The 25363-nt window shown below is 37.2% G+C and overlaps 1 protein-coding gene across 3 annotated transcripts in view; it reads left to right on the plus strand.

The window, feature by feature from the left end:
• Positions 1 to 25363, plus strand: part of AVL9 (AVL9 cell migration associated) — a 55389-nt gene that overhangs the window by 25166 nt on the left and 4860 nt on the right. For 2 of the 3 annotated variants that reach the window (XM_008542122.2, XM_070616197.1), the window contains exons 6-15: positions 7 to 73; positions 1267 to 1307; positions 2049 to 2087; positions 6536 to 6605; positions 6888 to 7426; positions 14916 to 15050; positions 16210 to 16429; positions 19412 to 19529; positions 22090 to 22143; positions 22627 to 22715. In XM_008542122.2, the coding sequence (XP_008540344.1) occupies positions 7 to 73; positions 1267 to 1307; positions 2049 to 2087; positions 6536 to 6605; positions 6888 to 7426; positions 14916 to 15050; positions 16210 to 16429; positions 19412 to 19529; positions 22090 to 22143; positions 22627 to 22715 (1372 nt within the window). The remainder of the gene's footprint in view (positions 1 to 6; positions 74 to 1266; positions 1308 to 2048; positions 2088 to 6535; positions 6606 to 6887; positions 7427 to 14915; positions 15051 to 16209; positions 16430 to 19411; positions 19530 to 22089; positions 22144 to 22626; positions 22716 to 25363) is intronic. The other variant, XM_070616198.1, reaches the window with a different exon arrangement.

A 25363-nucleotide genomic window follows, 5' to 3' on the forward strand; every position in this document is an offset into this window, starting at 1 on the left:
TTATAGGAACTTTATGAACATATGAATAGTTCCTTGGGAGGAACTTCGTTAGAAGGATCCCAAGTATATCTGGGTAAGTAGCTTTTTTACAAGTCAGAAGAAATGCAGGCCTTTTTGTTTGGCATCCTGGGTTGCATATAAAACTGCATGATCAGATTTACATTTCTGAATGGGATCTGAATTCTTCAATGTTTGATGCTACTGCTTCCTTGAATATCTTCTTAACCAGCATTTATATTGAGAAGGATTATAACATACTTATATGAATATTTACAACTATTATTATATAAGGCAAATTTATGCTTTTTCAGGATACTAATGGAAATTTTTTCTTTTCTTTATATTAATGCTGACCAGGTCAATTCCATGTTGTAACAGAGAGAGAGAACAAGAGAGAAGGAGATCTGCTTAGCTCTTTTCTCTTCTAAGATTTTCCACGTTGGGGGCTTTGTTTAATTTATACTATTTTGACAACCCAGAATGTCCATTGGTGTCCATGGTACTCAGAAAGCACTCAGTAAATATCCTTTACATGATTTAAAAAAAGGTTTTAATTACATAATGATTTATACTCACTCAATTCCTATTTTAGCCTGAAGTAGCCAAACTGTGGTAGTTCACTTTTGCAGTCCTGTGTGTAGTGTAAACTGGTTACAAAACACCTATCCTGTGAACATGTTTTTCTCTAAATTATTTTCTCTTGTCCTGTGGCAAATGATCAGAGAAGACTGTGATTGAGAAATAGTAGCCTATGGAGTATAGTGACCAAAAACCATGTTTAAATGATTGACTGCCACTGCAATATAAACTTCATAATTTCTAGATTTGTGTAATTGGTAAGATGTTTATTCATTGGGGAGAAGGTATTAGAGCTGCACTGTCCACAGCAGTAGCCACTAGCCACGTGTGACTATTTACATTTTGATTAGAATTACTAAAAATTAAGTAAAATCAAAAAGTCAGCTTGTCAGTCACACTTGCCACACTTTAAGTGCTCAGTGGCCACGTGTGACTACTGTATTGGACAGTGCAGATTTAGAACATTTCCATCATTGCAGAAAGTTCTCTTGGAAGCGCTGTGTTTGACTATTAACAATAATTTGGTAAATTCTGAGTATATGTTTGTGTAATCAAATATTAAATATTTTAATATTTGCGTATCCCTACTTTCTTTTTTTACCTGCCTTTCCTTAGAGGGGGGAAAAACTTTCTTTGACAAAACCAGTAGGTTGTAATCACAAATTAGCTTTTTTGTTAACATTGTAGGTCTGTCTCCTCGAGATCTTGTGCTTCATTTTCGACACAAGGTATGGTACCTTATTTAATTTATGATGTACGAAAATTGTGCTCATTTAACTGGGCAAATTCTGTGTGCTACATGGTCTAATGCAGGTTGTGGCATAACTGTGTTTTAGTTCTTGTAAGACAGCTCTCTTAATGATATGAAGTCGAAAAGTGTTGGTAGTGCTTGTATGATAGAAATTTCTTTAAAGTATAGAAATGTCTGTTTATTTCTATGCAGGATAGTTTTTGTCTTTGTAATTTCAGATATCATGAAATTTGGAGAGAAACATGTTTTAATTTTGCAGAATATTTTATATGCTGCCCTGAGAATGAAACATTTTCCAATAAAATATCTATGCTTTTGCCTTGTAATCTTTATTATTAAAGCATATGTTGACTAGGACATACACACATTAATCATTCATTTAACAAACATTTATTGAATATGTGCTATGTGAATGCCCTAGACATCCAGAAATAAATGAATGGTCCCTGCCCTTTAAGGAGCTTTCAAATAGTTCAAGCAAAAATGGCACAACTCCTTCCAAAAAGCACAATTTGTTAGAGGTTTATGTGGTTCTCACATTTTTTAGAGGACACAGATAATATTTCTCAGTATAAGTTCGTAATTTTCAATGCATTTTTTAAAGCACTGTAATTATTTAATATTATTGGTTAAATGATACATGGCTCTGCTTGAAGAAAGGAAAAGGCATATGGACATGAGTTTCTTATTTTAATACAATTTTTTTTTCTTTCTTCAGGTTCTAATCCTGTTTAAATTAATTCTTCTTGAAAAAAAGGTGAGATTTGAAGGGATCGAATATTTAACATTTAGTGACATTTCTTAAATACTATATAAAATTAAAACTAATGGTAAAGTATAAATTAAGACTTTTTGCCTATCACATTGTGGTGAGCCAAAGCACCATATTCTGGTTCACTACCATAGACGTATAAATTCATCAGTCTTTTCTGGGGCCAGTTTAATAGTATTTAGTTATCAGAATGGTTTTGACTACAGGTAACAGAAAACCCAATTCAAACTGACTTAGATAATACGGAAATGTATTGACTCACTTCAGACTTCAGGATTGGTTGACAAACTGGTTCAACTGTATAATTAAGTATGTAGATTTTTTGCATCTCTTTGCTCTACAGTCCACAGTGTTAGCTTTATTCTGAGCCTGGTTTCCATTGTAGTCTAGGATATCTGCGAACTGTAATTGGGTTATATTCTTTGCCTACCTGAACCAATAATTGTTGTCAAAGAAATGTACTGACTGGCTTAAACTTGGGTTTCAGACTACGCTGTCTAGTACAAAGGGATAAGATTGCTATGATTTTAGACCAAAGATTTAGATCAGGGATTTTAGACCAAAGGTCTACAAACTAGGCCCCAGGGCCAGATCTGGCCCACCACCTATTTTTATAAGTAAAGTTTTATTGAAACACAGTTACACCCATTCATCAACTTATTGTTTATAGCTGCTTTCACACTACAGTGGCAGAGTTGAGTAGTTGCAACAGAGACCATGTGGTCCGCAAAGGAGAAATACTTATATCTAACCCTTTGTAGAAAAAGTTTGCTGATCTCTGGTTTAGACTAGTCAGGAGCCATCCCTGGATCTGGGGCCAGTTTTATATACTATATTACTGTGCTCACTCGAGTAGGGGTGATATGGATATTAGAGAGTTGACCATTTATAACATCCAGTATCACTCTTTACCTTAAAAATATTTATTCCTTTGACCCAGTAATTCTTCTCTTAGAGGTTTATTTTCCAGAGTTAATCCAAGTTGGACACAAAGCTCTAAGAAATTCTATCACTGAGTCATTTTTAATAATGAATTATCAGTGAATAACTAAGAAATGGTTTATCTTGTGTAAATTCCAAACAACAAAAAAGATTCTGAGACTTTTTATTGTTGTAAAGATGTTTCATGGCATGTTAAGTGAAAAAACGTTTGTCCAACTATGTGTCAAGCCCATGATCCTAATTCTATAAATAAATGTATACTTATTGGAAAGAGACTGAAAGGAAAGACATCAACTATTTGATGAGAATGTAGTTTATATTTTTAAGAAGGAAGTACTTTTCTGTACTCTAGTTTTCTACAATGAATATGTATTCCTTCAAAGAGAAAAAAGTAAATTTTTTAAAAAGTGAATCTAACATATACCAGTGCAATGTTTCAACCTTTTTAAAAACGTTTTTAATTGTAAAGTATACGTAACATGTAATTTACCATCTTGATCATTTTTAAGTGTAGAGTTTAATGGTGTTAAATACATTCACACTGTTGTGCTACCATCACCATCCATCCACAGAACTCCTTTCATTGTGCAAAACTGAAACTCTGAACCCATTAAACAATAGCTCCTCATTCTGCCCTCCCCCAGTCCTCCCTGGAAACCACCCTTCTGCTTCCTGCTCTGTGCGTTTGGCTTGTCTAGGTTCCTCATATAAGTGGAGTCATGCTGTATTTGTTTTTTTGTGACTGGCTTATTTCCCTTAGCATAATGTCCTCAGAGTTCATCCATGTACAACGTATGTCTGAATTTCCTTCATTTTCAAGGCTGAATAATATTTCCTTGTCTGTACATACCACATTTTGTTTACCCCTTCAGCCATCAGTGGATGCTTAGTTTGCTTCTACTATTTGGCTCTCGTGAATAATGCCACTATGAACATGGATGTACAGAATCTCTGCTTTCAATTCTTTTGGGTATATACCCAGAAGTGGTATTGCTGGGTCATATGGTAATTCTGTTGTTTGTTTTTTGAGGAACCACCATAGTGTTTTCTATAGCGGCTGCACCATTTTGCATTCCTCTCTCCAGTTTCTCCATAGCCTCACCAACACATTATTTTCTAGTTTTTTGATAGTAGCTATCCCAATAGCTGTAAAGTGGTATCTCCTGGTTTTGATTTGTATTTCCCTAGTGATTAGTGATGTTGAGCACCTTTTCATGTGCTGTTGGCCATTTGTATATCTTCCTTGGAGAAATGTCTATTAAAGTCCTTTTCATTTTTTCATCAGGTTTTTTTGTTGTTGTTGAGTTGTAGGTTTCAAACTGGTTTTATTCTTTGAGGAAGATTAGCCCTGAGCTAACATCCACTGTCAATCCTCCTCTGTGTTTGGTTTTTATTTTTCCCTGAGGAAGATTGGCCCTGAGTTAACATCCATGCCCATCTGCCTCTATTTTATGTGTGGAACGCCTGCCACAGCATGGCATGATAAGTAGTATGTACGTCCATGCCCGGGATCTGAACCAGTGAACCCCATGCCAATGAAGCAGAGCACGTGAACTTAACCACTGTGCTACTGGGCCAGCCCTCAAACATTTTTATTGCAACTCATAATAAAAATACTTTACCTTGCAGCCTAGAGCACACATGGATATACACATCTGAAACAAAAGTTTTGCAAAATAATATTTAGTCTAGCTACATGCAGTGGCATTTATGATCAAATAAACTTTATTTAATGTGGCAAATCACAGGTATACTCTTTTTATATTGATTTGGTAAAATAAGGATATCCTTTAATGCAACAATTGGTTTCTCTGTGCTTACAAGGGACTCCTTAAATAAGACCAAAGCAGAAGGAGAACACAGACAATTGTGGTCTGTCAAATAGCACTTTAATGTCACTAAATGGTTTGTTTAAAAAAGAAAAAAAGCTCACAAGCAAGTCTTTGCTTGTTTTTTTTTTTTTCACTCATTTAATTATTGCCCGTGTTAGTTTTAGTGCAGTATCTAACTGAATCCTGTTTCTGATTAATATTTTTTCTTTTTTGAAGATTTTATTTTTTTCCTTTTTCTCCCCAAAGCCCCCCCGGTACATAGTTGTATATTCTTAGTTGTGGGTCCTTCTAGTTGTGGCATATGGGACGCCGCCTCAGCATGGCCTGATGAGTGGTGCCATGTCCGCACCCAGGATTCAAACTGGCAAAACCCTGGGCCGCCACAGCAGAGCGCTCGAACTTAACCACTCAGCCACGGGGCTGGCCCCATTTTTTTTTTTTCCCTTCAATTTTTGCTCTGAGAAATGTCAAACCTACAAAAAGAGTTGATAGAATAATATAATGAACAGTTTACACCCTTCGTCTGTATTTACCGATTGTTAACATTTTGCCACTTTTGTATTAATATTGCTTTATGTATGTTCATTTTTCCCCCCTGAATCATAATAATTTTAAAGTAATTGTGTACATGATGGTACTTCACCCCTTAAGACTTAGGATATATTTCTTAAGAATAAGCTATGTTGCTTCATAACCAAAATGTCATTTTCACAAAGAAGAAATTTAACAGTAATACAATAAATGATATCTAATATACAGTCCATTTTCAAATTTCTCCAGATGTCATGATAACAGTGTCCTAAAACTGGTTATTTTTTCAGTCTGGGACCAAGGATCATGCATTGCATTGTTAGGTCTCTTGAATCTCAAACAATTCCACCACCTCGCTCTTTTTTTCTTTTTCATGACATTGGCGCTTTTCTTTTTTCTTTCTTTTTTTTTTTTTTTTTTTGAGGCGCCCTGGCCCTGAGCTAACATCCGTGCCCATCTTCCTCTACTTTATATGTGGGACGCCTACCACAGCATAGTGTGCCGGGCGGTGCCATGTCCACACCCGGGATCTGAACCAGTGAAGCCCGGGCCACCAAGAAGTGGAACGTGCGCACTTAACCGCTGTGCCATTGGGCCAGCCCCTGGTGCTTTTATTTTTTAAGAATCCAGACTAGTTGCATTGTAGGATTAGTCTGATTGTTTTCTTGTGGTTAGTTTCAGATTAAGCTTTTTTGGCAAGAATACAATGCAGGTGGTGGTGTGTCCTTCTCATGGCATCACATCAGGAGCCCATAACTGTTTGTAGTATTACTGGTGACGGGAAGTTTGATCATTTGATTAAGGTGGTGGTTGCCAAATTTCTTCATATTAAGGTACTTGTTTTGCCTTTGCAATTGATAGGTAATTTCTGGGATGATAAATTTTAAGCTTTGTGAATATCCTGTTACCCAACAAGCTTTCACAATAGCTTTAGCATCCATTGATAATTTTACCTGAAGTATGCCTGGTGATTTTCTAATTCTATCATTAATTCTATATATATTAGTTTTTTTCTGGAAAACTCTTTTGGAAAGAAGAATTTTCCCTCTCTTCCCCCCGCCCCCTTTATTTTAGTATCATTGTGGACTAATGGATTTTCTAATTTAATTTTGATTGAATCCATTTCAGGTTCTATTTTATATTTCTCCAGTGAATAAATTGGTGGGTGCCCTGATGACTGTGTTATCCCTTTTTCCAGGTAAGAGGGTAGCAGTATCCTCTCTTTGTTTTGTTTAACTTGTACTGGGTAAAAGTTTTCAAGGATAAACTCGTTAGGGTTAACATTTCTATTTTAATATGACATTTTTATTTTGGAAATACCCTTTGGCTAAGATTTTCTTTCTTTTAATTCAAACAATGTGCAAGCGTAGCCTATTAAAATTTTTACAGGCAAGTTCCACTATTTAGAACAGAATATACAACTCTTATTTTGTTCTGCCTTATTATAAGCCAGGCTTTTCTCCAATATTGTATGTTTTAGGCATGATTGAACATGGTCTCAGTGACTCTTCTCAGTACAGACCCCGAAAGAGTATGTCTGAAGATGCTGCGCTTCAAGAAAGTAATCCCCCCGCAGATGACTTTGTTTCTCTATCTGCTCCTGACCTTTCGAATACCAACTTGGGAAATGTCAAGAAAAGCATGACAGGAAACCGTGGAGGAGATGCCGCCATCAAGACTGAAGAACTTTTGTTCCAAATAGAAGATGACAGCAGCAAAGGACAGGAACCCAATGATACCAATCAATATTTGAAACCTCCTTCTCGCCCATCTCCAGAGTCTTCAGAAAGTGACTGGGAGACCTTGGATCCTAGTGTCTTAGAGGACTCCACCTTGAAAGAAAGGGAACAGGTCGGGTCAGAACAGACAAACTTATTTCCAAAGGAGTCTGTGCCCTCTGACAGTCCTCCAATTACTGTACAACCTCAAGCTAATACCGGCCAGGTTGTCCTGATACCAGGGCTGATTTCCGGTTTGGAAGAGGATCAGTATGGCATGCCCCTGGCCATCTTCACAAAGGTAAAATTTAATGTCCTTTATTGAGGGCCTTCAAGAATCTGACAAAATCCATTTAGAATTTAACTTTTAGTGTTGAGCACATTTTCAGGTCTGAAAATTTTCCTTGAAAACTGTAAAATACATAGCAGATGTGTAGTGCTGTGGCATCTGTGGCCATTGTGTAAGCTACGGGGAATTAATTCAGGAGGTTCTGATTGGAAAGTTTGGAAACTTAGTAGGTGTGAGGTCAGCCATCACTGAGTTGGGTCTTTTTAATTATTCACATTTATCTTTGAAAAAAAGATGAATTCAGAAAGTTCAAACAGTCTTGTTTATACTTAATGAATAGATATTAAAATACTACAATTCCAAAAGCTATTTTTAAAAGTAATTTTATAAGGAAAAAATGCTTAGATGGCTGACTTAAGTATTAATACACTTCATAGATATAATGTTTTGGTTAACTTGCTCTAAAAACTATTTTTTTATTTTTTTAATCAAAAACCATTTAAAATGTATTTGTTATTTTTTTTAATAGCTTAAATACAACATAGTAAATCAAATTGAATCTTCGATTCAGGATCTTATGTCCCAGAATATCGTTTCTTTTTGGTTTTGTTTTGATTATTTTGTTGAGGTCATATTGTTTTATAACATTGTGTAGATTTCAGGTGTACATTATTATATATCACTTTCTGTATAGACTGCATCATGTTCATCACCCATAGTCTAGTTTTCATCACTCACCATACATATGTGCCCCTTTACCCCTTTTGCCCTCCCCCCCGCCCCAGAATATCATTTCTTAATGCCAGTAATATGTTAAGATTCTGGAAGCTACATTATTTGGATTTTTTAGTTTTTTCATCCTATTTAGGAAAAACCACTTATTTTATTGCCATTCATGAATTATTTTTCAAAATGGAGCAGAAAAAAAGACATTCCATTTCACTCCTTAGTCAACAAGTATTTATTGCCTTCCTATGTGCCAGGCACCATACTAGGTTCTAAATTCTTACATCCACGATCTTGTAGTCTACCATGAAAAACAGATACATCTTTCTAGTAACTAGAGCAAATATTTGTTTTTCTCTAAATACCATCCTATATGCATGAAATAAAACTTTATGTGGAAAAGAAAGATGGGTAATATTGACTTGAAAGTATATTTCTTCCTCCGCTGTACTCTGTGATAAATTCTTTCTGGGCTTATCCAGCTTTACAAATTCGTAGTTGCCCTGTGTCTCAGAGAATGTGTCTTTGTTCATTTTGTGGCCTGTTGGGGGATTCTGAAATTGTCTTAATTGGTTTCATGATTGAACTAATGCAGTTTCTTAAAACTGGGATTTAGGAACCTGGGGAGAAAACTCAGGGCTCTCAAACCTACTAGGTATAATCAGTAGCCACAAATTGCGGGTTCTCTGAACTTCCATGTGGTTGACATGACTGCATATACTTTTTGGAACCCTTAATTGAGGGAGGCCCGACCCACCCACTCTCTAATTTTTATCATTGTGGAGATATCAAGAGGGAGATTGACTGGGGAGGGATTTAGTTTTTGTCTGTGAGGCTGCTGAATTAAACAAAGCAGTGTAAACGTGTATTTTGTGTGCTGTCAATAAACCATGTTTGGCAGAATATTTTATTTGTGTGCATTATACCAGTACTGAATATAAAATGAGTTTACCACCATCATCATGGCAAATAAAACATTTTTCTTTTTGGTTTTATGTTCTATGATGTCCTGATTAAAATCTAATTTGTTGTTTAATCACAATTTTAAATACAAATGCTGATTCTTTCATGCCAGTAACTTTAGAATATGAAATATTCTTAAAAGTGAATTGTCTTCAGGGTTTTTTTCTCTTGAAAATCTTAAAATGCTTGTACAAAAGAAATTAGGTTAGCAAAGCATCTTGAAAAGTAATTTCAAAAATAGCCCGAGTGAAGCTTGGATGCCTGGGGAATAAATATTGCTGAAGTAGGATAGTGAGCTTTGAAGAGAATAATAAGCTGACTGGTCCCCTGATTCAGTTAGCATATGAATACATGGAAACAAATTTCTACATAATAAAACGGTTATGTCTGGAAGAAAGTCCCCAGCTCTCCAGCCTTCCTGTCTTTTCTCTGGTACTTGAAATTGCCTGAGGGTGATGCCTTTCATGTTCATCTTAAGAGAGAAGACTTTCTGCATAAATGTTGTGGCTACCAGATTGTAAAATATGCTTGAACCTCTCCCAAGAGCTGATTTAAGAAGTATAGGGAAGAAACTGGGATACTGAGGGGGAGGTGATGGGACTAGAGGCAACTTTGGGGTCGAATATCCATGGGATGAGGGGAAGGGAATGGGGAACCAAAGGAGAAGGAGGGAAACTGGAAGATGTATGTGTGCTAGGGCTGCTCCGCTGGACCACACCACTTTATGACCAGAGGAAAGTCGAAGGAGAGTGAGGGAGACGGAAAAAAGACAAGGAGGAAGTTGGAGTAGCTGTTTTCAGATGTCAAAAGACTGTCCTGAGGGCTTTTCTTCCATTTTTCCCTGATTTTAAATCTTCCTACCTCACTACTGAAAGAGTTCTGGAATTGGCCACACCCTGGAGCAAAGCGCTTAAGAGGAGGACGGGCCAGAAAGGACTAGAGCCTCGGGAGTGAGGATTCCTGCCTGTTTTCATCTCCTGAATCGTCTGTCCCCCTCCTCTTTTCTAGTTAGAGATCATATTTATTTCCTAAAGTTAGTTGAGTCTTACCATAAACGGAACTCCGATGAAAAGTTACCTCAATCTCTAATTGAATAAAAAGTGATTTTTAGTGGTTGAGGAATAGGGAAGATGATTTTAGGCAATCACTAAAGAAAATCTCTTTGTGAGTTTTTTGCTTTTTTTAAAAGATCAGCGGCCACTTTTTAGTTTTTTTAGTTGTATGTATCTGGTACTTTTTTTATCCGTACATAATTGCCTCCACCAGATCACTTAGAATTCTCTTAAATTTCAGTTGTAACTTTTTTAGTAAAACAAATTTTTGAAAGAGTTAAAAGGATATGTAGTTGGAAACCAAATTTTTTTTATCTGCCACACATATTAAATTCCTTTAAGTATTGCTTCTGAGTTTAGAGTTTATATTTGGTTTACTTGCTTGCAAATTGTCACTTTCAAATTTAGGGAACCTACAAATAACGATTGACTAGCTAAAATATCATGGATGTGTGTTTATGAGTTTTATTTAAGTGGAACCATACTTTATTTTTTCTCTTGACATTGTTTTTAGTTTCCTCCTTGTTTTTGCATGAAGTTGCATATTGTTATTCCTGTGTAGTTTTTAATTTTCAGCTCTTCTACAGTTTATCAGTTCTGTGGATAGACCATCTACATTGTCACCAATTTCTGGCTACTACAAATAATGCTGTTATGAAATTCTTACTCAGGAATCTTGCTGTACACATGCAAGAGTTTCTTTAGGATTCAGTACCTAGAAGTGGAAATACTAGATCACAGGGAATGGGTCTCTTCAGCTTTACTAGAATAATTCCCAACTGTTTTCTAAAGTGGTTGTGACATTTTCAATTCCCATGGTTGTAAAAGTTCCCATTAGTCCACATCCTCAGCAACACTTGATATTGTCAGACTTCTTAATATTTAGCCAATCTGATGATATCTTGTGGATCTTAGTTTGCAATTTTTTCAGTAATAACCGTCAAGGTTGAAGGTCTTTTCATATTGTTAGTAACTATTTGGATTTCCCTTTGTGTAGTATCTGTTCAGAGCTTCTGGATTGTCTTCCTTGATTTGTGGAACTTCATATATTCTGGATACCTTTTTTCTTTATCAGTTTTTTCCTTTATAGTTAATACTTTGGGAGCCTTATTTAAGAAATCCTCCCCTACTTCAGGGTCATGGAGACAATCTCCTATATCATCTTTCAAAGCTTTATAGTTTGACCTTCACATTTTGGTTTTTATCTACCAGGTTTAATTTTTGTGTGTAAGATTGCGGGGAGAGAGTGTGTTTCTGGACTTTTTGTTGTTGTTCCGCTGGTGTATTTGTCTCTCCCTGGGGCATTCCCACACTTTGTTAATTACCAGGTATGTCATGTCAGGCAGAGGAAAGTCTTCCCCTCTTGTTATGTTTCTTCAAGAGTTTCTTAGCCCTTTGCGTTTCCACATCAATTTTAGAATCAGCTTTAGTTCTCACACAGGTTGAGATTTTGATAGGGATTACCTTTAAACTCTAGATCAATTTTGGAGAGAACTGACATCCCTGCAGAGGTGAGAAAATGGCAGTTGCTCCTGATCATATTGTAGGCCTTCCCAAGTCGCAAGAGAGAAGCCTTTGCAGCTCTTTAGCACATCAGCTCACAATAGTTCTACAAGATTTAGCAAGCTGAGGTGTGTTAGTTTGTTTTTTAATCGTAAAAACATAAAATGTATCCTCTTTATCATTTTTTGGCGCATTTTGAGTAGTGTTGAGTTATATTCATTGTTGTGCTACAGATCTCCACAACTTTTTCGTCTTTCAAAACTGAAACTCTGTACCCACTAAACAACCACTCTCCCCATTCTTCCTTCACCCCAGCCCCTGGAAACCACCATTTTTTCTGTTTCCATGAATCTGACTACTTTAAATGCCCTGTGTAAGTAGAATCTTACAATATTTATCTTTTTGTGACTGGCCTATTTCACTTAACATAATTCCTCAAGGTTCATCCATGTTGTAGCATATCACAGGATTTCCTTCCTTGTTGAGGCTGGATAGTATTCCTCTGTATGTGTATCCCACATTTTGTTTATGCATTCATTTGATGGTGGACATTTGGTTTGCTTCCACACTTTGGCTATTGTCGATAATGCCGCTATGAACATGAGTGTGCATATATCTCTTCAATTTTTTTTTTTACCATTACATTCTGCAGCTTCAAATATAGAATTTAAAGTACCCTAGAAAAGTGGAAAGCCAGGGTGGGCTTGAGTATAGAGGCTGCTTTATGTGATAGGACCCACGCTCTTGCTGTCACTACATTAAGGACCTTTAAAAGATTTAGGCTAAATTGATCATCATTAAAAGTAATGAAGGCAACATTTTAGAGTTATTTTGAACTATGTTAAATACTTTTATATAAATATGTAATGGTGAATTCAATATGCAAAAGAGTCCAAAGCGTCTGTGATAAAAAGTCTCCCTCTCATTCCATCCTCTCTATTCAGTTGCCGTCTCCAGTGGCAACCGTTATCAATGTCTTCTGTTTCACTTTGCGGGTATTTTGTGCATAAAAAAATGCATAGATATTTTTCCCCGTTCCTTTTTACACAAATGGTAGCAGACTATACCCGTTTTTATGCCTATGTTCCTTTTTACAAAATATTCCTTGGAGGTGAGCTTCATCGCTCTATTGCTGTCCTTTGTTCCGACGACCATTTATTCAGTTCGTGAATGGTTAGGATTCCAGTCTTTGAACTATAACAAATACTGCAATAAAAAACTTTTTACAAATCTCACACCTGAGCAGGTATATCCATAGGATAAACTACAAGAAGTAGAATGCTAGGTCAAAGAGTATATATATGTATAATTTTTAAGGAATGTATTTTTTCATATTTTTAAAAAGCTTTGAACTATTTATTTTTTAAAACAGACTTCTTAGTTTTCCTACTGTTAGAGACTTGGCCAAGAATTCCATTGTTGACAATAGACTTTTCTTCCCTAACAGTCAATTATGAAATGTAATACTGTCAGCAATTAAATTCTCTTATTACTATTTTGCAATATAAATCTTTTGTAATATTTGGCAGCTCTGAGAGTGCCTTTATCAAAAGGATTCTCAATCTTAGTTGGGGGAGTGGGTGTTCTGGGGTCCACATCAAGTTTAAAAGAGCATTCAATATTGTAATATTTATATTTGGAAACAGTTTGGAGGGAGGAGTTTATTGTTTTTAAGCACATAGCACACAAAGTAAAGCGTGAACCGTGAACCTTGACCTGGCTGTTCTGACTGATTCTGACTGAGGAACAGGGGTCCTGTCAGCCTTTCGTCGCAAGAGGGCGTAGGGTGAGAAGCACTGATGAGTGTCTCTGATGCAGACAGGGATTTATTTTTGCTACTTCTGTTAGTGTTTTGTCGAGCAGAGGAAGACATTATGAAGAAGAATAAGAATGAAACCAAGTTGCTAGACCTATGTTCCAACTTTTGGAAGTCTTCTCTCCCGTATTAAGTATTTAACAACCACTGTTAGGTACAAGTCATGTCCTAGATACAGTAAAGAACATGAAGTACCAAAAGGGAGATCTTCAGCCCTCAGAGAGATTCATCTTGTGATATAAACAAGACATCGTCCAGACAACTATAATTCAGTGTTTTTTAAAAAAGTGATGAGAAGTATAAATAAATAAATAAAGCTGTCATAGGACTTGAGATTGAAAACAAGTTCAGGGGTTCCACAAGTCTGCCCTCCTGACTTGGTACACAAATTGTGCCACTGATTGAAGATCTGTCTTGATTTCGAATCTTTCAGCAGAAATTCTACTTCCTCCTTCAGTGCATCATTGCAGCATTAACACCTTTATTCTCAGGAAACATGCTGTTTTTTTGTATGCTTAACTGCCTGCTGTGGTTTAGCAATTATAATTTTCAGGGCAGTGGTATTTTCAAATACAATTCAAATGGAAATTAATTAAATAGACAACTATTGCCAGTGTCATTTTTGCTTTAAACATTTAGTAGCAAATATCTTGAAATGTATTTTGCATGGGTTTTTTTTCTTTCTGTCTGTCTTTTTTTGGTGAGAAAGGTTGGCCCTGAGCTAACATCTGTTGCCGATCTTCTTTTTGCTTGAGGAAGATTGGCACTGAGCTAACATCTGCTCCAGCCTTCCTATATTTTTTGTATGTGGGATGCTACCACAGCATGGCTTGATGAACAGTGTGTAGGTCCACACCCGGGATCCGAACCTACGAAGCCCAGGCTGCCAAAGCAAAGCATGCAAACTTAACCATTACGTGACCGGTCTGGCCCCTTTGCGTGATTTTTAACAAAGACAATAAAACAAATGCTATGCAGTGCTTTGCTATTCTCATATGGCACTTCAGTGGTTATGGGCAGATGCGTACATTTTAAAATTTTACTGGAAGAAACTAACAGCTTTCTACTAAACAACATACTTTTTAATGGGCTCAAAAGTTCATTTCCTAAATGAAAAAGTCCAGTTCATTAGTTACTGTGGAGGCTTTTGTAAGTTGACCCGAGAACAAAGTGATCAAGTAGCACAGCGTTCCTCTTAGACCGCTTTGCCAAGATGTGCCCATTCGTGGAGAAGACGAGCGCTTAACTGGACTTAACGCAGTCAAGACCTGAGGTTCCTCTGGAACGGATTGTAGTGAGTCAAAGGTCAGCTGCGTTAGGGATGGCCTGGGGATGGGGGACGATGGGGGATGTCTTTTCCTACCGCCAGCTCTCTAGGCTTGAAGAGAGGTGGCTTTTCCGTTGCTCTTCTAATATTTTCTGTTGCTCTTGTAATTCATAGGGATATCTGTGTTTGCCTTACATGGCATTGCAGCAACATCATCTTCTCTCTGATGTCACCGTTCGGGGATTTGTTGCTGGAGCTACTAACATCCTTTTTCGGCAACAGAAACACCTCAGTGATGCCATTGTGGAAGTAGGTTTATGTATGAGCGCATGTCCTTGACACTGCTGGTCCCTGTTTTCCTTTCTTAAATAGAATTGTGAGGGCATAGTAATAACACTAATAATGGTAATAATTGCTTTCTCTGCCAGGCGTTCTAAGCACCTTAGGTATATTAACTAATCTAATTCTCATAACTACCTGTGAGATAGGTATTATTACTGTCCGTATTTTACACCTGCAAAAGCTAAGGAACAGAGAGATCAAACAGCTAATAAGTGGGTGAGCCAGGATTTTGACCCGGGCAGTCTGGTCCTACCACAATCTCACAATTAAAATGTGTCATTTAAATAATCTCAATACTCGTAGCCTGTTTAATAAGCTCCTGATATCAAGAGGAAGGAGCTAGAGATAGATATTTGACATCTTATCAATATATAAGAAATTTAAGCCATTTTACAAATGAAGTATTGTGTAAAAAAAAAAGGGGGGGGAAATTTCAGTCACCCTAAGGTTTTTATAGTTTCTAACAGAAAGTACCAAAACGTGCTTCCAGGGAAAATGTTTATAATATAATAAATGACAAATCTGGGATTCAAAGCTATAGGTATTATGATCCCAATTTTGAGGAAGAAAAATATATATATACCTTCCAAGACAGAGGATACAAATGAGAGGACCACAGAGTTGCTTCAACATTATTAGTTACATTCTAGTGCTGAAGTTGGTTGGGGGTTCATGGGTATTTGTTATTATACTGCAAAATTAAACTGTAAGTTACATATATTTCTTTGTATATCAAATATTACATAATAAAAATATTCCAACATATCTCTGCACTCAACAGAAAAACTTAGGACTTATTGTATTCATTTCTGGTTGTGTGATAAAGGTGATTTTTACTACACATTTCTATATATTCCAAAATATTTACAATCCACATGAATTTTATAATTCAGAATTAAATATTTATGTGTGTGTTTTCTAAAAACAGAAAATGAGCGTTTTTTAAATAGAGAAAGAAAAAAACTTTAGTGTAAAAACCTATCTCTTTCTTAAACTCACCTTTTGAGAATGCTGTTATTCATATTTTTTATTTCCAGCTCCAACTTCCCAATAGTTACTCTTTAAAGTGTGGCATGGATATCTGCGTGAATGCCCAGACTCTGACTTGTACCTGGGTACCCTCTAGGTAGAAGAAGCTCTGATCCAGATCCATGATCCAGAACTCAGGAAGCTGCTTAACCCAACCACTGCAGACCTAAGGTTCGCAGATTACCTAGTGAGGCATGTGACTGAGAACCGGGATGATGTCTTCCTGGATGGCACGGGCTGGGAGGGAGGTGACGAATGGATCCGAGCCCAGTTTGCAGTCTACATCCATGCTCTGCTGGCTGCCACACTACAGTTAGGTAAGGAGCACATGGCCACTGTTTCATTTTGTAACATTTTGATGTTTTGAATTGTGTAAGAAATACATTTTCATTGTAGAAAAATTACCTGTTATTTCCTCATACAGAGATAACTACTCTTAGCATTTTGAGTAGTTTATATCCTTCCAGACCTTTTTCTATGCATGTATTTTGGATTTTAGTTTTGTAATATTTGTGGTAGTTCTTTTACAAAAATGGGTCCCATTATACGTGTTTTTGAAACTTAGTTTTTCTTTATAATAGAAAAACCTAGATATGTATCAAGGCAGTAAATGCAGATTCTTGTCACTTTTACATGACTGCTTAGTATTCCACCAAGTGGAAGGGAATATCAGTATTTGGGAGCTATTTATAAACATTACTTACATGTTTTTAAGATATAAAGAGGGAGAAAAGAGAAATATAAAAAATGGAAATCACATTCTAAGTGATTAAACCTTGAAATTTATTCCCCATTCTAAGATATATTATTCCCGTTAAGTGGTTAAAATTGAGCAGGTAAACATCGAATCACTCCTATATTGAAACTATCTCATTCCCTAGAGAAAAAAATACATGAAAAGAGAAGCGAAGCTCTGCGGTGGGCTTTCCCACCAGGGATGCCTGCCACCCTGGACATGTAGTGTTTAGCAGATGTTCAATGGATGTGTTGTTGTTGTTGTTGTTGTTAAAAGAGTGTTGAACTTTTGTTTTTCCTTTTTTCCATTATCTCTGCCACAATTTTTCGGTTTTTTTAAATTGTGGTAAAATACACATAACCAAAAATTTACCATTTGAACCATTTATCAGTGTATAGTTTCCCAGTGGCATTAAGTACATTCACATTGTTCTGTCAGTAGTTTTGTTGTTCTTGCTTTGGGGGTTTTTGTTTTTGTTGCTGAGGAAGATTGGCCCTGAGCTAACATATGTGCCAGTCTTCCTCTGTTTTTTCTATGTGGGACACCACCACAGCATGGGTTGGTGAGTAGTGTATAGGTCCATGCCCAGGATCTGAACCCTGAACCCCAGCCCTCCAAAGTGGAGCACATGAACTTAACCACTATGCCCCTGGGCTGGCCCTGTCAGTAGTCTTTTTTAATCAACCCCACCACTGCCACCTCCAAGGTTAGTTTTTAACATAGTATATATGGAGTTTGAAAGCCAAGCTTCAGGCATATTCTTCATTTGTAAGGGAAAGCTACGGAGCAAGTCCTTATTTGTTAGTGGGATATTTTTAAATGTCTGCCTCTTCTACAAATGTAGCAGCTGAGACAGCAAAATTAAATCCTTTAACCTGGAACCATTCAATAATTTAGTAAGAAAACCTGAGTCTCCCATCAGTCGTGTTGCTTTAAGAGTAATTAATTTAGTTTTTAAAAATATTTGCCCTGGGGCCAGCCCAGTAGTGCAGCGGTTAAGTTTGCACGTTGCACTCCAACTGCCCAGGGTTCACTGGTTCGGATCCTGGGTGCGGACCTACGCACTGCTTGTCAAGCCATGCTGTGGTAGGCGTCCCACATATAAAGTAGAGGAAAATGGGCATGGATGTTAGCTCAGGGCTAATCTTCCTCAAAAAAATTTAAAAAATTAAAATAAAAAAATATTTTCCCAGGTACCTGTAAGCACTGTATAATAGTAACAGCTAACTTTTTTTTTTTTTTTCTGAACACTTAATATGTGCAAGGACCTGTTTGGACCACTTTACATCTAACTCATTTTATCCTCACAGCAGTCCTGGAGGTAGACACCTTGTTATCCTCATTTTCAGAAGAGAAAATGAGGCATAGAAAGGTTAAATAGCTTCCCATCCATCTGGTAAGAGGCTCTTCTGGAATTTAAACCCAAGTAGTCTGGCTCAGGCCCGTGCTGTTAAAGGAAATTCAGCGCAATGAAGTGTTGTTTGAGGAATATGTTAGTAAAAGAACTTCCTTAAGGTGTATATGGAACCATGTATATCCTTCTCTTCCTTTCCCAGCAGCAAAAGTCACGTTTCACCTTCAAAGCAAGTAACTTGCAATTAATATAGCAAGCAATAGCCATTTGAATCAGTTCTCCAAACCTTTTTTTCTCTTCCAACTAGAAGAAACACTCTGCATTGAAGTTTCTCCATGATACTGATAAAGCGGGAAAGTTTTAAACATTAAATATGAAAATTCACCTTGTTATTTTAAGTATTTTGACAGTGAAATGCATGGAAGCTCAAGAGTGAGTTTCACCAAATAGACAAAGTCCAGAGAGGAGAAAATAAAAATAATGGCTAATAGAACCAATTCACATATTCTTTCTAATCTTTTTTTGTAGAAAATGACATTTGTGAAAAGATAGAAAGATACCCTGATTGCCTACTTTATATGTATACATCAGTACATGTACTCAGTCCAGCCTGCAGTGGGGTTTTTGTGAGGAAGATTGGCCCTGAGCTAACATCTGCTGCCAATCCTCCTCTTTTTGCTGAGGAAGATTGGCCCTGAGCTAACATCCGTGCCCATCTTCCTCTATTTTATATGTGGCCCGCCTGCCACAGCATGGCTTGATAAGTGGTGCCAGGTCCGCATCCATTATCTGCACCAGTGAACCCAGGGCCACTGAAGGAGAGCACGCAAACTTAACCGTTACACCACCGGGCCAGCCCCTCGCCTGTAGTTTTTGTTTAATAAGTAATACTATGCCTTCTAACTTTGGTAAGGAGAACATGGAAACATTTTGGAGTTGTAAGGAACCGTAGAAAATATCTGCCTCAACCCTCTTATTTTCTGGTTAGGAAAATGAAGTTCTGAGTGATTATGTGACTTGCCAAAGGCCACATAGCTTTTTAACAGGATTTCTGGAACAAGACCCAAGTTTCCTGACGTCTGGTAGGCTGTCTCCCCAAAAGAACAGGAGGTGGGGGGATAAAGCCATTCCTTTACCCTGTTTGGTTGTTAATCTTCACATCCCTGACAGACTACAGTCCAGCTCAACTTTCAAATATTTGCTTGACAGATAATGAAAAGATATTGTCGGACTATGGGACAGCCTTTGTTACAGCATGGAAGAATACTCACAACTACAGGGTCTGGAACAGCAACAAGCATCCAGCACTTGCAGAGATAAATCCAAAGTAAGCACGTCCTCTGGAGATTAATAGACGTAAAATGGTTGTTTTATCAAGTGTGCCCCAATATAAAGAAAATATCTTAACTTTGATGATATTGTGAGTACCTTCAAGAATCTCCTTAAGTAGATTATAAAAGGGCTCCCAAATACAGAGGAGCAGCTGAAGACTGCTTCCCCGTTCACACTTCTTACACAAAAAGCACAAGGCATTTTTGGAAACACTCACATTTCTCCCAGCTCTTGGTGTAATTGAGAGAGGAAGCTCTGGCACATGGCAATGCTCAGTATGTGATACTTCTTCTTTCCTTTCCCCGGATCTGCACTTCAGCAGGATGGTCAAACAAGATAGAAATCTTGAAGGAAATAGCACTGGTTAAAACTGAGAGGTTATTTTAAAACATGAAGTGTGAAAAACTAAAGTTGATATTTGAACTCCTGGATAAGTGGTCAAACCTAGTTTCCACATCAGATTCTAAAATTCAACAAAATTTAATACCTGTCACAATATTGAATGTTTTCTGGGCAAAGACTTTCTCCCACATGGGCATAAAAGACATTTAAGCATGCTGTGGAGTGGGGCCATTATGAAATAACACCATCTTTGTGTGAATGAAAGGGAATAGAGGCTAAGGAAATCATTGATACAATGTGTACATCCTGGGAACTTATTTTTGAAATTAAAAGATTAAAATGATGGTTTTTTATGATACAAGCATACACTGAATGCTGTCATTTGTATTTTAAACTTTTCCTTCTTGATGAGAATTAAACAAAAATCGACTTTGTACTGACTACCATATTCTTTGGGAGCTAGGTCAACTTAGCTAGCCGGGGATGTGAATTAAGCGGTCCTGGAAAGAATGCTCCTCCCCCGCCCCACACACAAAATCTAGATGTTGATGTCATAGTAACTTGGAGAAGCATCTGCAAGGATGAGGTACTGTAGCAGGGTTTTGGAGAATATGTCTGTTAAACTTTGTATCTATCAGGAAAAATGACTGGGTTTATTATTTAGCACTAGTTTCAGTGAATTATTCATTATACTGGGCTGTAGCAGAAACTTATTGCCTTTTGAATGTGGTAAAAACATAGAGAATTAAAAGGCAAAAACATTTTAAAAGTATTAAATGAAAGGGCTAATAAGAGTTCAAAGTATTTTCCTCACTAACTGCAAGGTCTGTATTCTAAAGAGTGATGAGGAGAAACAGATGTGACTTGTTTGCCTGGTGGCACTTACTGTAGTGGTGCGGAGGGGGTGGAGGGGGTGGCACCTGTCACAGTACAGCATGCGGGGCCGTCCGGTCTCTTCCCCCAGTGCTGCACACAGGGAACCTGGTCACCTCTCTAGCCAGTCTCTGCATCTGCTAGTGCCTTTCACTTGAACCAGCTCTACTGATGTTCATACGGGTGCATAAGAGGCTTAGCTGGAATGGGTTTTCAAGGATTGTCAAACAGTACTTTTAAAAATGTGTAGGTAAATTGAGGTTATTTGGATTGAAGAGAAGGCTGAAGAAAGCCCTGAAATACATAGGTAGGGAAACCATGCAGATATGATAGCCAGCAGATTTTCAATATTTTTACCAAATTAAAAACAAGAAACGATAGTCTTCGCTTGTTATCAGGGGTATAATTTAGAAATATTCCAAACTAATTGTAAGATTTGAGATCTATGAAAGCCTGCCTTCCTCTCTTAAAGATCAGAGAAGGCAGTCCTCTAACTTGCCTTAAACAGCAGGCATATTTCATCCTTTAAAACACAGCATTTCCAGGAATATGGAGAATGGGTAAATTCTCTCTCAGCTCTTTCAACCTGTGATTCAGGAATCCAGAAAGAGAGGGAAGTTGTTACGTATGCTTAATATGGCCAATAAAGAAATTTAATGTTATCTGAAAAGCCATAAATAGCATTCTGCTGTTTTTATAGGTGGCTATAGATTTCACTAGGGTCGCTTTCTTTGTTAAACATTGACAGAGAGACCTTAGAGTATGTGATAAGAATTTGGATATTTGTTGACTTCTTTTAGTGTAACTTTGGTCAAGTTGCCTAATTTTTTTAATATATATATAATTTTTTCCCCTTTTGTGTATTTTTAAGACCTGCATTTTGAGTTTTTTCTAATAGAAAGTACAGATGTTCCTGATCCGTCTGCAGATCTTCATATGATCAACAGCGCACATTTATAAGATAGCCAGAATCAAGATACAAGCCGGGCCACGGCTAAGTTAGTAACTCCAACCCTACCTGTCCTGGGACGCTTTTTAAAAATGTTGAGGCTTGCCCCACCCCAGAACAAATAAATCAGAACATCAGAGTAGCGCTAACACAAACCTTGCCACCCAAGAAAATAAACACCTGTTTTACGAGTGAGGAAATAAGCACGAGAGGCTCCCGTAACTGCAAGTGGAGAGCCGTGATCAAAGCCTGGCTTCCGGACATCACGTTCAGAGCACCGCCGCCCGGCTGAGTCACCCTGCGATGTTTACGAGACTTCCTTGTGATAACCCTGATTTGTGCCTTTACTGGTGAAAACACTCATGACCTGAACTCCAACTTTGTTTTGCAGCCACCCTTTTCAAGGCCAGTACTCGGTGTCAGACATGAAGTTAAGATTCTCACAGTGAGTATTCAGTGAAAATACTAGGAAAATTCTTATGTCTGAATTTATGCCATGTGTTTCATTGCTAATTGGGAATTGTTTTCTCCACTTGATAGACTTGTGCTTCAAATAGTAACCAAATATGTGCATAACATTCTCTAGCTCAGCAGTGTGTATGTTTCAAAGTGAAAACACTGCTGTTTCATGGAGAATGGTGTGAACTAATAATAGGATTTGCCATTTTTATTCTGGTGAAGTAACTTTAGCAATCATGACTGTAGGGAGAATTAACCATACATCCTTATGTGCTTATCACTTTTTGGTTCATCTTAAACATTTTAGTGTTTCCTGAAAATTCGCATGCTTAAAAGGTTAGTAAATTAATTGATCATAACAGATAATAATTTAGCTTCTTTTCTCAATGCTAATTTGGGGGATGGTCATAAAGTGCAGGGTGTGTGTGATTTTTAAAAATTGTACTTAACACTTCTTTCCTTTACTCAGTTCTGTTCAAAACAGTGAACGTGGCAAAAAAATTGGAAATGTCATGGTTACAACCAGCCGGAATGTCGTACAAACAGGAAAAGCTGTTGGTAAGGCGTACCTTTAGCCAGGAACAGATTGGAATCAAAACACATTTCTCCTCTGTCCTCAATATATCACTGATAAGAACATAAAGTTTTAGAGATCTGTATATCACATAATAATACAAGGTGGTCAAATACAAAGGTGTTTTTTTAATTTTTGTCTTATTCATTAAAAAAAGTTCTTATGGCACCAGATAATATCAAGCAAAGTTCAGCAAATTTGCCACATCTGATAGAGAGTGACAGAATTTTCTGCTGAGTTCACTGTTCTGTTCCCAGGATTCAAGCTTCACAGGAGTTTTCTCCCCAATCCCTGAGCTGCCCACAGGTCTTTATAGACAGTAGAGAGCCGTGATGAAGGAGGGATTAGGAGCTGCTGTCTTCTAAGGGAGCAACACAAAATAAAGAAAATCAGTGAAACCAACAGTTCATTTTTTGAAAAGATCAACAATATTAGTAAACCTTTATAGACTAATAAAGAGAAAAAGAGAGAAGATACAAATTGCCAGTCTTGGGAATGAAAGAGGGGACATGACTCTAGATCTTACAGAAATTTAAAAAATAGTAAGCAGATATTATGAATAACTTTATGCCAGTTTTTTGACAACTTAGATGAAATATACAAATTCTTTGAAAGACTCAAATTGTGCTTAATGCTGTTAAAGTGTTAAAAGTGCCCAAAACTGATGCAATAAGAAATAGAGAATCTGAGTAGCCCTGTTAAATAAATTGAATTAAAAATTTAAAACCTGGCCACAAGGTTTTTAATTTAATCCAGGCCCAGACGGCTCCACTTATGAGTTTTATCAAATGTTTAAAGAGTAATACTAATTTTATACAACCTCTTCCAGAAAGTAGTGGATGAGGTAATACCCCTCAGCTCATTTAATGATGCCAGTTTACCCTGATACCAAAGCCAGACAAATGATAGCCTCTTCTGCACCTAGCCTTTTCACTTAAAATATTTGGAAGGCTATTCCGTATCCATTCTAAAGAAATTTCTCATTCCTTCTTTTCTGTATTTTTAACTTTTTATTTTTATATAATTTCACACTTAAAGAAATGGTGCAGCAGTGTATAAGGAACTCCCTATGATCTCAGATTCACCAATTATTTACATTTTGCCACATTTGTTTTGTCATATCAGTATGTAAAAATGGGACCCACCTCCTTCCTTAGCTCCTGAGAGAGATTACTGACCCTTACTGAACACAGTTCAGAAGCCCCAGGACTAGGTGATTTCTGTGCCGGGGTCCTCGTAGCTCTAACATTCTGTGTGCCTAGAGATAGACAGCGTTAGAGTGCTGCTTTACAGACTCGTCTGAGAACAAACACAGGGCTCACAGCCCTCTCGTTAGGTTTGCTTTATTACAAGGGAATGGAATTTGATATATAAGCATTTATTTCCATACAATATTATGCATTTGACTTATTTTGAATTCTTACTTTTTAATAGAAAAATTCTACATCATAGATTTATGATGTCAATTGTTGCTTAATATTTAGCAACGCTGCTGCTGTTATTTAAATTCTAAGGCCAGTTCTCTTCCACACTTTCTTCTCCAGGAATAGTGGGAGTATATGATTCAACTTAGTTTCACTTTAGCGTCAACTTTGGGGATAATGTTCTTTAAAATAAAACAGACCTGGGGCCGGCCTGGTGGAACAGTGGTTAAGTTCACATGCTCTGCTTTGGTGGCCTGGCGTTCATGGGTTCGGATCCCAGGTGCAAACATACACACCACTCATCAAGCCATGCTGTGGTGGCAACCCACATACAAAATAGAGGAAGATTGGCACAGATGTTAGCTGAGGGACGATCTTCCTCAAGCAAAAAGAGGAAGATTGACAACAGATGTTAGCTTAGGGCCATCTTCCTCACCAAAAATAAATAAAATAAATAAAAATAAAACGGACCTGAGGCAGTTAGAGCTTTGTGTGTCTTCAGTAATGCAACATTTAGATGACAAAAGCAAATTTCCCTAATGCAGCCTAACCGTTCTTCCCTCTCTTGATGGTTGTCACTTATCAACTTGGATTTAGGGTACAGAGAGCACATAGGACTTTTTCACTCTCTAAGTGATTCTGATGCACAGCCAGTGTTGAGAACCGTGGGCCTCACACAGTGGGTATTGAGGAAAGAATTTGCTAAATACTTTCAGAATGCTTAGGAGAGCAGGCTCTTACACCCAGAAATTATCTGGCTTCCTTTTAGGCATTCCCATGGAAAGAGATTGTTTTAGTCTGTTTGTTTTTAAATTATTTTATTGAGGTCATATTGGCTTATAACATTACATAAAGTTCAAGTGTGCATCACTATGCTTCAGTTTCTATATAGCGTACATCGTGTTCACTACCAATAGTCTAGTTTTTAATCACCTTACGTATGTGCCCCTCTACCCCTTTCACCCTACCCCACCCCCTTCCCCTCTGGTAACTACCAATCTGTTCTTATCTATGTGTTTGTTTATCTTCCACATATGAGTGAAATCATACAGTATTTGTCTTTCTCTGACTTATTTCATTTAACATAATACCTTCAAGATCTATCCATGTTGTCACAAATGGCATGATTTTGTCTTTTTTATGGCTGAGTAGTATTCCATTACATATATATACCACATCTTCTTTATCCATTCGTCCACTGATGGGCA

The sequence above is a fragment of the Equus przewalskii genome, chromosome 4 (genome assembly GCF_037783145.1).
Source record: "Equus przewalskii isolate Varuska chromosome 4, EquPr2, whole genome shotgun sequence".
In the NCBI taxonomy this organism is placed as follows: domain Eukaryota; kingdom Metazoa; phylum Chordata; class Mammalia; order Perissodactyla; family Equidae; genus Equus; species Equus przewalskii.